This window comes from Podarcis gaigeae (genome assembly GCF_964106915.1).
Source record: "Podarcis gaigeae genome assembly, chromosome: 5".
NCBI lineage: Eukaryota > Metazoa > Chordata > Lepidosauria > Squamata > Lacertidae > Podarcis > Podarcis gaigeae.
In genome coordinates, this window is record NC_139681.1 from 35,346,870 (window position 1) to 35,360,728 (window position 13,859).

General features: G+C 40.1%; 1 protein-coding gene across 2 annotated transcripts in view; it reads right to left on the reverse strand.

Moving 5' to 3' along the window:
- The window catches only part of PRKG1 (protein kinase cGMP-dependent 1), a 630,806-nt gene that overhangs the window by 124,053 nt on the left and 492,894 nt on the right, over nucleotides 1–13,859 (reverse strand). For both annotated transcript variants that reach the window (XM_083740692.1, XM_083740693.1), the window contains one exon: nucleotides 778–855. In XM_083740692.1, coding sequence (XP_083596818.1) covers nucleotides 778–855 — 78 coding nt within the window. The remainder of the gene's footprint in view (nucleotides 1–777; nucleotides 856–13,859) is intronic.

The following is a 13,859-nucleotide window of genomic DNA, read 5'->3' on the forward strand; positions in this document are numbered from 1 at the left end:
ATCTTTCCCTCTAATATGCTGCTACTATGCAGGACCAGAAGTCCTGGCAGCCCTTGCAGGTTGTAGTTTTTCCAAGGGTTACTGCCGGTCTCCTTATCTTAGTCTCTGATGCTGCCTGCCAATGCTATTGCTGCCCCACTTTCCAGTTACAAGTGTTATTTAGGGGGAAAGGTATTAGGGAATCAATGAACTGATGGTGAGGAGGTCTGAGGTATTGGAGAAGCCAAAGAATAAATTCTGGAGCTCCTATCTGAGCCTGTTCATCTTTAATCTGCACATTGACTGTAATTCACAATTTATGTAAGTACCAAGTTTCCAAACTGTTGAGATTCAAAAGCCGTTTGCTATACAGTCTGAGTGGGCTGACGTGTCAAAACAGATGCAAAAACTCCAGAGAAACGTGCAGATCTCCTGGATATAACTTTGTTGTATTATAAACCAGCGTGTTTATATTTCTGTACAGATCTGGGGATCGTTCACAGGAGTCTTATCGTGTTTGGGAAATGTAACAGGTAAATTAGTTTTAACAGCTACACAATCATGTGATCCCTGCAAGGAAAAAATGTGTACAGCTCTGTGTAATAAAACTCTTTAGGTTTTTCATTTGAAAAGTGCAGCCTCCATCACCAACACCAAGTCACAACATCAAATTAAATGTGAAATATTGCACCCCCCTTGGCACTGCATGGGGAAAAAGCGAGGGTTGGTGTTACATCCCTATAATATGCAACTATTGCTTATGACATGCACTTTAAATAGGGTGCCACAAGAGCTTACCTTGCCTTTGCTGATTATGAAGAAAGTGTCCCCGCGAGCACCTTGCCTGATAATGTACTCTCCATTTTCATAGTGCGTCTGCAGAAAATAAAAAATTACAAGAACAAAAGAAATGTTGAATGCTTGTCACCCAACTTGCAGTTTTACGGTTTCATAACATAATTCTTAGTGATGCAGCAACAACAACAACAACTTTGTTCAGGCATTGCAACTTTAAGAAAATACCTGTGGCAAGGAGTAAAACAACTCAAAAGAAATAAGTCTTTCTCATAGCTTTCATCAAAGTATATTTCACACACTGTCATATACATATAAGTGTCACTTCACAAGTCCTCCTATTATTGTTTGTAGTAATAATTCTGCTTTTCACTTTTCCCATTATCAGTAGTCATGATGGAAATGGCAAGATATAATTTTATTTCTGAACCAGTCTGAATTTGGCTATCTAACCCACCAAAACATCCAGTCCCAAAGTTGTCATTTGCAGAGGATCCAAGGGCATATTTTCCTGTTAAATTGACAGTTCTGCAAAAAAAAAAAAAAAAAAAAAGGAAAGGTCCTTCTGGCAGAACATGAGTTAAAGGTAGCTGATGTCAGTACGGAGGCTACATTCCCAAAGCCAGGGGACGGGGACGTTCCTTTTGCCCAAAAATTAAGTCCACTGAGGTAGTCAGTTCTTCTCCAGCAAGGATAATCAGGGGACAGTGTCTATTATCAAAGTTTTAAATTAAATTGTTCATTAAATGACATTCTATTTTGTGGAATTCAATGTAAAAAGAAAAAGAAAAACCCAAACAAATAAGCATTGAAGCATAAAAAATGAGGAGTATTGAAAAGGTGTAACAAAGTATAGACCCAGTTTGCTTCCAGAAAGTTGTTCACCATACATCCTGATTTGCTTGTAAGGAAATTAGACAATGTCAGCTATTTATTATAGCTCCCATATAAAACACAGTCACAGCAATATGCTTGTCCCTCAACTATGAGAAAAGCAAGTGTGTGTGTGTTTGTGTGTAAATCAGGAAAATAGTATAGGGGAAGGCCTTGAGGGATTATTGTCTGGAGAAGATAATGAATTTTCCACATCTTGCTTGCTTAGGTCCTAAATTTAAACCAAGAAACTTTGGCTGTGATCGCTGTGTCTCTATTTGGGGTTCGGAGACAGTGAATACTTCCATGAGAAGTAATCAGGGCTGACCCACCCATGAGGCAAAGTGAAGGGGGCAGGATCCAAAGGGGTGTCCCAGCCTCAAGGTGCACATTACCAGCTGCTACAGTGCCAAGAGTGGCTGTAGCCACTTGGAGGCTGGGTCAGCCTCCTCCTCAGCAGCCCCCCCCCCCGCTACCTCCACAGCACCTCTGGGCAAAGACGCAGCACTGCTGGTCTCCTCCCACCCTTGAGAAGGGAATGTGGAGACTGCCCTCTGGGGTGTCCTGGACAGGCCTCTTCATCCTGTAATGACCTTTGTTTCCCAGTTCAGCTGTTGGGTGAAGTTAATTTGATTCCTTGCCCCCTTGTTCCCAATGTAGATCTTCACTCTCCCTTATCTCTGGCGGGGAAGTACCATTTTGTGGTTAAACTCAGCTGCCAAAATATATCTGGCCAGCTTTGGAAGTAATCACATTATTGTTTTTAAAGGGGGAGGTTTAGAAATAGTAAGATGCTTCATTTTAATTTCTGACAGGACTAACTGCATGGCAATTATTTGTACAATGTAAATAATACATTTATTAGTGGGATTTTTTTTATTAACCTCAGGGAGAAATTATAAATTCTTCATGGGGGGGGACCAATAGGAAGGCCTCAGTTATCCAATAAAATAGCATAACATTTCATAGACGCTGTAGCTAATTAAGCCCTGAAAGAATCCAGAATTTTCTTTGTTTCCCCCGTTTTCCTTTCCCTGTTTTTTAGAGGCAAACATGCATTTCAATGTATTCTATTAACTGTTAGCATAACATTACAATAACTCTAAGACTTGTAAATATATGCAAACTAGTTGTTGTTGTTTTTTACAACCCAATACCCTGAGGCAAATAATTCTATTGTAAAATTATCCAGAGTAGCAACAGAATCCTATACATGTCTACTCAGAATTAAGTCTTATTGGATTCAGTGATGCTTTCTCCCAGGTAAAAGTTTATAGAATACCATCCTGAAATTATATCCAATTCTTATGTTTTAATTATTTATTTCTGAAAGAGCAGCACCCTTCCCCATCTCCTTTCCAAAAGAGACACCTTCACTCTTTTTAGACTCCATGCTCTTAATCGTTCTAGCTGCCCTTTCTGAACTACATTCAGTCATGCAATATCCGTTCTGAGATGAGGTCAGCAGTATGGCAAACTGTATTTCAGGTGAGGATGAACCATTGACTTCTATAATAGCATTATGGTGTTTTCTGTATTCCTCTCTATCCCATTTCTTACAAATCACACTCCAGGCAATTTACCCATGTAGAGCAATGCAGTATAGATAGTAATACAGGAGACAAATTACTTACTTCCATTCCACTAATGTGAATGGCACTACTGTGACTGACATTGAATTTCATTCACACTAGAGAAGTTGAATTGCTAAGGTTAAGAAAGGCCAAGCATTATTAAATCCTCCTCCTCTTGGAATAAGTTAATTGTTGGTCCGAAATATAGTAGTAGTAGCAGTATATAAAAAAGGTAAAGGACCGCTGGATGGTTAAGTCCAGTCAAAGGTGACTATGGGGTGCGGGGCTCATCTCGCTTTTAGACCGAGGGAGCCAGTGTTTGCACACAGACTTCTTTCCGGGTCATGTGGCTAGCATGACTAAACCACGTCTGGCACAATGGGACACCGTGACGAGTACCAGAGTGCAAGGAAACACTGTTTACCTTCTCGCTGCAGTGGTACCTATGTATCTACTTGCACTGGCATGCTTTCAAGCTGCTAGGTTGGCAGGAGCTGGGACACAGCAATGGGAACTCACCCCGGCAGATTTGAACCGCCAACCTTCTGATCAGCAAGCCGAAGACGCACAGCGGTTTAGACCACAGTGCCATAATAATAATAATAATGCTCATTGCTATACCCAAGCCAGGATGGGAAGGTGCCTTATATATTGCATAAACACAACTGAGATTTGCCAGTCAAAACCCTGAGAGATAATCTGCTTATATGTGGCATATATGGGTTGTTGTTCTTGCTAGCACTTGGTGATGAAATGGCAGGGCAGTAGGTGAGGCAAGGTATAATGTTAAAAGCATGCTGCCCCTTTCTGGGTTTTTCTTGCTATAGCCCTAAGGTCTTCTGCTGTCTTAATGACTCAATTTTTCAACTTTGCTATCCGGCATATCTCCCCACGGAAGCCCTCTGCAGATACATCTTGCATTTTCTGGAACGCAGCTGCAATTCCCTTAGGTAGCAGTTAGCCAAGAATAATAGGGCTCACAATGGGGTATTTTCACTAATAGCAGAAGCTGAAGGATCACATGAATCTTGACAATTAGGCAGTGTTGCCAATAACAGTTACTTGGATCTCTCATTAAGTTCAGTGGAAAAGTTTACTGCACTATCCAATGAGCAAAATGGGGAACATAGTTTTCACTTGCACAGATGCAGTCCGCACTTTTTATGCCTTTTCTCTCCCCACAGAGGGCTTAATGGAACTGCCAAACTTATTTGGCAGTTCCATTATAAGTTTGTATATGTGCAGGAAATCTAAAATGGGTCATTTTTGTGAAATACCCAGCAAAGCCCAAACAATTTGTGGTGTGTTTTTTTTACCACTGTAGATTATTTGTTTTCCTCAATCAAGCAATTAGTTTTTGTTTTATTCAAATAACCCCTTCTCAGAAGCAAAGTCAAACACCTGCTAGATCCTCTCAGGATTATAAAAATAAAAAGTTTGTTACCATTTAAAACTGTCACGTGAAGGTTTACATTAAAATTTTGGTAATTAGATTTCTAGCTGATTCAGTTTGCATTTAGTAGAATACTGACACACTGAACAAATGAATAGGTGTTAAACCACAGCAGTATACAACAATTCAGAGGTGGCACTCCTGATGGTTAAAGGAGACAAGCACAAAATTCTAGTCAAACTCATAATCTAACCTCCCTCCTGGTATTGGGGATGCTGAATCTTTTCCCGAGGTACCTGAACACCTAGGGGAGATGTCGGAAATGACATCCCAGTGCTCAGTAACACATGGGACATGTATCTTTAAGGATGCTGGATGTTCATATTAAGGTCTCGGGCTCCTTGGGAAACTACAGTGACCTGGCAGTGGTTTGTTAGCCAAATGTTCCACAGAGACTTAAAACCAGAGGCATTATGGTAATATTCATCTCCTTTGGTTACTCTACAACATTTAATAATGAACGTTTATTGTCTTAAAAGGCCAATGGCTTAATTTATTGATCCATCAGTTAACTAGAGCAGACTAATAATCACAATAATTTATGACAACTGAATGGGGCTAGTCATCTAGATAGGCTGGTAGACCAGGATGCTATCAGAAAACACATACAACTAATTAGGAGTTTTAGAATGAAGGCTGCAATCCTGTCAGTGGTACTTGTGGGCAGGATTAAATTCCAGGTGAACAATTAGGTTAAGCAGGGTGACAACAAATCATAATCAAAGATAGTTTGTTCCATGTTGATAATTTAATTCTTCCAGCTACTGTACTTACAATCAGTCTAGGAATATGGGACAGCTAGGAAAGTAGCAGTTGAGTTATTAACAAAAATTGAGAACTGTTATTAGGTCTGCTGCCTGGTGATGAATCTCTTTGCAGGTGGCAAATGATTGCCTCTCGTAATGAGAACCTTTCAGTGGGGTGTGGCACTGTCTGCTTATTATTGTTGCTATTAAGATTTTTATCTTAGTCTGCCTTTTGGTCAACAGGTCCTCAAGATAGCTTACCAAAATACACAGAAATATAAAGCATACTCAATAAAACCTCTTTAAAACAATCACAAAAACAGTTCCTGAAGGAAGTCTGCTGCATGAAATGAACTAAAACAACCCCTTTCCATCAATATTGCATTCACTTCCCAAGAAGTGGTAAGAAGAGGATTTACAAGCCCTTCACAATTTCCCCTATTTTGATCTAATTCCTGGAGCCATTCACTTATTCAGCAGTTACATAATAGCTGGAAAACAACCTCAAGTCATGTATTCTCTGGTTATTCTATTAATTGGAGGAAGTGAGAAGTGGTAGCATAAAATTTCTGCTAAACATCACTGGATGACAGCGTGCCTTCTCTGGGCTGCTGAATGTTGTAAAACCAAGCTCTTGAATGGCGTTATAATTGCATTTGACAGATGTCTTGACTGTAATCTGTATTTAGAGTTTATGATGACTAGAGCTTATTTTAGGTGTTTAATATATTGCCCTACATTACCAAATTCCAGGTCAGCTTTCAAAATATAAACTGCGTATTTTAAAACAACAGTATCTCTAAACATCAACACAACAAACCACAGTAAAAAAACCAACACACAACTTGTTATTAAAATCAACAAATGCTTGACAAAAATACTTATTTAACTGTTGCCAAAATACAATTAATGTCATGGAACATGCCCCATTTGGGAAGATTGTTTTCATGTATGCTTTCTTAATTAACTCATTTTTATTTCTTAACTTCTCAACTTGTTCTCAAAAAGCAAATATGACAATGATCAAGTTTCACTGATACCTGAGTGTCATTACCTGGGACCCAGGTGAATGTCATGACCTGAGACCCACTGGGGTCAACATAGCAGGCAGGCATTTCTAAGCATACATTGCTTTCATACATTGCTTTCGCAGCACTCATATTTCTGCTTTGAGTCAGTTTCTGCTGAACAATAGCTTACAGTCCACTATCAGCAGCTAGCAGGACAGCAAGGAGAGGTTGTGCCGATTAAGAACGCAGGAGATCTGCCAAGTTCCTTCAGGCTAGCTGGAAGGTGAAGTACAGAATACCCCTATACTGACATGCTCTCGCCCTCTGTCACAGAACAGGTTTCTGATACACAACTGACATCAGCCTGCTGAGCCTGCATAAACATTTTCAGTCACAACCACAACATATCTGTGCCATTGTCCTGCATAAAGGTATATAACTAGCTAAGCAGAGATTTTTCATGCACCTCAACCTGCCTTTTTGCTAATAAGCAGGGGTTCGCTTATCAGCTTCACATACCAGAAATGCGAAGTGGCCTTGAAGAGACTAGAAGCTCCAAAATGATCGCTTCATGTAACAGACTACCAAAAATGCAACATTTTGAACAAGACAGAAGAGGAGTGAATTTATAAACTTTGTTCAGAACTATTTGTTGCCTTGCTTATTTGTAAACCAATTAGAAGTAAACATGAGGAGTCCACAAGCTGTCCACACATTCTGTTATCCAATCATGTTGCTGAAAGGGATTGTTCATGAGCTAAGCATGTAAAGAAAATGTAAAGAAAAGTATCTTGAATTTTGTATTTGCGCTCCAGAATTTGGAGAACTCCTCGGGATCATTTCTTCTGCAATAAATTTGAACCCTTTCCATGACGTTGCTGCCTTTATTTGGCTAAAGAGGACTGGCATATTTCCAGACCCCCTTTGTAGGGTAGCATTACTACTCCTTCAATAAATCCTTACATCATTTGCACAAATACTAAATAGGAAATCAATTAATATTGTGCAACAGGAGCTGACAATACATAGTGTAAACCAACATATTGGCGATTACATTTCCTCTTAATTTGAAAGACATTTCCTTTCCCCAACTCTGTCCCTTTTTCATATTTTGCCACAAGGAAAATATATATATACTTTTTCTCGTGAAATACAGGGTGTTGGTTTAAAAGAAAGAAGATTAAAAAAAAGATTAATTGGAGCTGTTCATACAGTTTCAGTGACATGCTGCAATATAATTGTATTCTTAGAGCCTAGATTGCAAGGCTTACCATACAAATCACAAGGCCTTAAGAGATGCACATATCAACAAAGAAATTATTACTTAAGCCAAGAGAAAATTTACAGTATTGTTGAGTTGCATAGCTTTAGAATTATGCAAAAGAGAAAGACATAGAATTGTACAGTTGGAAAGGGGGGTCATCTAGACCAGCCCCCTGCAATGCAGCCATACACAACTGTTCCATGCAGGGATCAAACCTGCAACCATGGGATTATCAGCACCAAGCTCTAACCAACCTCAGCCACTTCGATCTGATCATGGAGCACAGAGCAGTCCTTCACACAGCTGTGGAATTCACTGCCACAAGTTGTAGTAATGGCCACCAACTTAGACAGCTTTAAAGGGGTTTAGACAAATTCATGGACGATAAGGCTATTAATAGCTACCAGCCACAATGGCTGTGTACTGCTTCTAGTTTCTTAGGTGGCATGCATCTGAATACCAGTTTCTGGAGAATTAGGGAGAGGGTGCTTTTGTCCATGTCCTGCTTATGGGCTTCCCAAAAGCATTTACTTGGCCACTGCGAGTGTAGATCACTGAACCATAGGCCTTTAATCTGACCCAGCAGGGTTCCTCTTTTGTTCTTATTTACACCCTTGCAGCAAGTCACTACAAACAATAGTCTGCTCAAGCTGCTATTTAAAATGAGAGATTTTTTTTACAATTACACACACACACACACACACACACACACACACATTTTCCACCTAAAATAGTAGGGTGCCATGATAATGAAAAGAAGCACAAACATTCCTTTCAAATTGCAAATATGGCTGAATCAATTTGAATGTTTAACATCCATTTTCCTCCCTAGAAGGTCCAGAGCCAAAAATGAAAATCTAACCAAGCTTATTTCTAATACAAATCAGGCAAACATTTTGGACCTGTACGCTTCAATGAAACAAAACAAAAACCACTCTCTCTGAACCATAATCCCAGTACATAAATAATCCCAGTACCTATGTTAAAATGGAGTAATCCTCTGCACCAGAAACTAGTTATTAAGAAAAAGGGATATTAGATGTCATGAATTGGCAGGGCAACAGAGGGAGGAAGGGGAGGATCCCAGCAAGGGCTGTAGGTGGGACTGGGACACACTGGGGCAAGCTGGGGATGGGGAAAGAGAGGTTGGTAAAGGAAGTACTCACAGGGAGGAGGATGATGAGGTGGGAGCCAGTGCATAGGAACCAGAGCAGCAGCACGCATCACCAGAGTAGGCCCTGTCTCCGCTAACACAGCAGGCTCTGAGGCGTAGGGAGCAGCAGGCAGGGTGCTCCAGGAGGCTAAGGCAGCAAGGGCCCACTAGCTGTGTGTGATTTCTCAGTTGGAGTAGGCTTGGAACAGGTGAGGGTCATAAGCCTCGTCAAGCCCAGATGCTGCAATCAGCAGGCAAAGTATAAAGGGGCAGCAGAGCTGAGGTGCTGTGTCTGCTCAACTGCCTATGTTGATGGGCCTTGATTTGGATGCTCCTGGACCTCCATGGGACTGTGCTCCAGGTTTGACTCTAGTGTCTTGACTGCTGGCCTTGGCTACTTGGATTGACCCTGAACCTCATTTCCTGATCTTTGAATTTTGAACTTTGCTTGCATGGATCAACCCTCGGACTCTGAACTTTGGCATACTGAGTTGCTGACAACTGTAGCTTACACTAAAGCACACACTTTATTTTGTGGCACTTTTGAATCATTCTGTTGACTAGAAATCTTGATTTCATAATTATACCACTTGTGATATACATTTGTAGCTGGTATTTTACCTAGGCAGGAAAAAACAATGCCCAGATTCCTGCCTAGCTTCTGGACTTGATCGCCTGTTAAGCAAGTGAAATTTTTTAACGTAAGAAAACCGGGAACAGAAGTTCCTATAGGAAATGGCTTACTATTTCCTAAAATCCAAGACAAATAAAATAACAAGGGTGCAGTACATTGGACAAAATGCTAATTCCAGCCAAGGGAAGTGAGTCAAATCAAATCCCTGCTCGTCCATGAAGCTAACTGTATTATCTTAGCCAAGTCACGCAAGAAGAGTTTTGCTGGGTCAGGCTGACCTAGTCCAGCAGTGTAACTGGTCAACCAGATGCAGCGAGTTCCATCCTTAGTTATGAGATAAGTATGTTATCACTTGAAAGAAACAGCAATGTGATTATTAGATCCCCTTTGAAACCTCTTGCCTGCTGGAATGTTAGGATTCATTTTGATGTTACTGGCTTCTTCTTTTTAGTTCCCCCCTCTCAATATTCTTTAATTTACCCCATTTCTTAATTAAACAAAACAACAGAGAAGTGTTCGAGTTTACTTGCTTTAATGTTGGAGTATGTTTTCCAAGTATGCCATCATTTTGGCACCATGTAATAGTTGTGAATGTCAACCAGGCTGCTTGCTCAGCGCTCAGAGGATTCCCCTGCATTTGGAATCTAAATACAATATTGGCCCACTCCACATAGAGGGGCTTCTGCCGCACCACATCTGTCAGTTCTGACCTAGCTATAGGGATTTGGTAAATAAGAAAAATGATGCAGGCAGCTCATGTTATAGCCTCCAAGCATATAGTCATTGTGACAGCTAATATTTCATTTCTACTGCTAGACATCTGTTATATCAAAGTTGTAAACTGCTGATGAAGAATCAAATATCATGAATCAGGGGATTAAAGTTCCTTTTGCTGTGTATAACAAAGGTCCATAGAGAGAAACCAAACATGATTCACTCAAAACTGACACTTGCCCTTGCAGCTGGTGTGTAACATCTAGGAATCACTAAGGCTTGCACATTGTGCAGCTGGATGTATCTGCTCCTGTTAAACAATAAACATCTAAAGCTGTATTTGAAAGGGACGGCTCAAGTTCTTTACAAAAGCCTGCAAATTTTTCTTTTTTCTGCCTATGTTTTCCTATGAAAACTATTTCCATTTTTATGAGGGCATTTAATGTACACTTTCCCTCTTCCACCGGGAAGCTGGGTTTCTGATGTTTTCATACCCATCTGATAGGCAAATTGTTTTCCTCCTAACAAGTTGGTGCTGAACCGCATGCTCCAATGTCTGAAAATGATCACTATGTACCAATGCACAATGGTGTCTGAAAAAGTGCACAACTGCTTGAAGTCAGTGTGTGCTATGCCATGTTTAATTACCTTCGCAGGCATTGCTATTCCACATGGCTTCATATCTGAAAAATATCAGCATGTATTAGTCCACAGCTAGTATAAATCTAGTGCTTTTCTGAAAAAGTGCACAACTGTTGTGAAAAACTGAGCGACATCACCACACTAGGTTTTTTCACTTTTGTTTAACATAATGGTGTTGTATTCTAATGAACAGCAAAAGAGCATTGTGAAGTTTACATAGGAACATATAGGTATGCCTTACTATTGGTCAGACTATAGGCTGGCAGTATGGTCTTAGGTCTTTCCCAGCCTTGCTACATAAGATTGATCTAAATTGTAGATTCCAGAAACTGATCTTGGGTGCTCATGGATACAGAGAATTTGGGATAGCATCGGGCTGTGTGTCTTCCCAATCAGGCAGCTAGACCTCATTTGGCAAGCAAAGATGCTGGTCCATGTACTAACACGTTTTGGCAACTTTGGTTCAGTGCACTGTTTGTGTATTGCTATTTGACCCTGCTGGGTGACATTTTAATGCCCAGAATCCTTTGAAACAATATTAACAAACAAACAATCATGATGGTGAGCTGAAAACCATTTTTCTATTTAATGGAAAATAATTGTTTGAACAAAATGTTTATAATATCAACCTTTTCGACTAAAGGTTAGAGGCTGTTTTTTGTTTTTTTAGGATACACTTTATTAACTTGTTAAATGTCATGTTCAAAAGAATATACAGAACAAATGAAAGAGAAATGTCCCAATCCAAACACCTATAAGTCACAACAACGAATCTTCTACCCCTCGTGTTAAATTCAGAGCATTCTTCTCAAAGCATATAACTCAATAGGTGGTGAGATCTAATACTGAACAATCATTCCTAGTATGAAATAAAATATTAGTGCCAAGTCCTTTTTACATAAAGGCATATTATTTTTAAAGCTATATGCTGCCTTATAGGTCCAGGCAAGACAGTGAACAAAATAAATGCATAACAACACAATGCAGTATTATAATAAAACTTTAAAATTAATATGTGTCAGAAGGCAGTACATGAAAACCAACCAGTATGAAAGCCATTTCCAGAGGCATCGCAATAAAGCATCAATAAAACAGCAGCATGACAATAAAACATACATTAAGAGACATGCATAACTGCTTGGTTTTCAAAGCCTTTTGAAATACTTCAAATGAAGGGTCCAAGCACAACTCTTAGGTGGGGTTGGATTCCACAAGGCAGGGATCACTACTAAGATAACCCAGTCCCTACAGCCCACCAGTCTAACTCAAGACCAATAAGTAAAATGCGGCCTCCAATGCCAAGCTTATAGCATGGGCAGGTTTGTGTGGCAAAGGCAGTTCTTTAAACAAGGTGGGCTCAAACTAGGGCTTTAAAGGTCAAGTCCAGCACTTTAAACGTATCAATAAAATATGTTGTCTGGCCTCAACAGTCACACCAGTGGCCACATGTGGTACCAGCTGGTTTCCAGATTGTCTGAAATATCTGCCAGGGACAACAAAAGACAAATGCGTAAAAGCAGCTGGTGTCGAGGTGAGCACTGACATCTGGATTGAGGCAGAAGGTTGTGGTGTGTATGTAGAGACAATATTAATTATTCCTTAATTGAAATAATTTGTTATTAAATCTGATTTTGCATCACAAGTCCATAATATCACAAAACTAGATTCAGCTTAGCAATGTATTTATACCACAGAAGGTTAAACAGGAAGAAATTTGCTTTTGATGCAGCTACATATATATATATATATATATATATATATATATATATATATATATATACGAAAGCAAATATATATATATATATATATATATGCAGGTTTTGGTGTCCTCGGGTGTCTTCCCGTGTAAAAGTTGGGGTGTCTAGGCGACGTTTCGACGAGGTCTCACTCGTCATCTTCAGGCTGGTGCTTTCGGCTTCTTGTTACTGGAACAGAGCGGGATCTCAATGTTTGAGTTCCTATAAATACTGTAGAGGGGGTGTGGTGTCTAGCCTCCAATGTTCTGGGCAGAGAGGAAGTTCCCAGGCTAGTGTGCCTTTTCTTCTTTTGTTCCTTAATTACTTGAGAGATACCTTGAGTGATTTCTTGAGTGATATCCTGAGTACCACTTAGGTGGGTCATTAGGTGTGGATTAGTTGCTAAAGTCTTTGTGTCTTGACCTCTTGAACTTTGTGAAGAGTTTTCCTGAGAAGATGGCTGTATTGCACTTAGTTGTGCTTTGGCTTGGCTTCGTGTATAGGGGCGAGCTGTGGTTTTGTGGCTTGTGTCAGCCAGATCTGTGTAGGGATTGCAGGGGGGTGCAGCATCCGGAGGTGCCACCATGGATTGGCTACTGGATGGTGTCAGTAATTCATCTGTGGAGAGGGTCTGGGTTTGGGTCTGGTGTGGTTGATTGGTGTTGGCGTTCTGTGTGCCTCTGGATCTGGTGTCAGTTTTTGTGGGGAGGGCTAATTTCCAGATGTCTGGCAAGCGGGATGTGTCGTCACGCTTGTTCATGTTGTGAGGGTGTTTCTCTATCTCGATGGCTTCCATGATTATTCTCTTGTGGTGATGTTCCGTGTTAAAGAGCAATTTGGAATATATATATACACACACACACACACTTTTGATAAAGATAGATATTCTTATTGATTATTTTTAAAAAGCAAGGCAGAATAGCATTCTCTAAAACATTTCACCCTCTATGTTTAATCTTCAGCATTGCTTCACAATATGAATTAGGTCACAAAGAGTAATAATCTATTTTCACTGCGACAGAAAGATGCGGCCAATATGAGGCGAGATCTTCAGGGCTGCTATATTTTATACAAAAAGATAAAACTGCACACGTTTCTAAAAGCAGCCAGGGTCAACTAATAAATCAGAGTGATAGGGCAAAGTGCCGTAGCAGAGCACTACATAAAGCTTTCTAATCTAAGATATAAATCCAAGATGAAATGTCATCCGGCAAGAGAGACAGACACAGCACTGGGGCAGTATGGCTTGCATCATGGCAGAGGGCAGCACTGGAACATGCTGATTT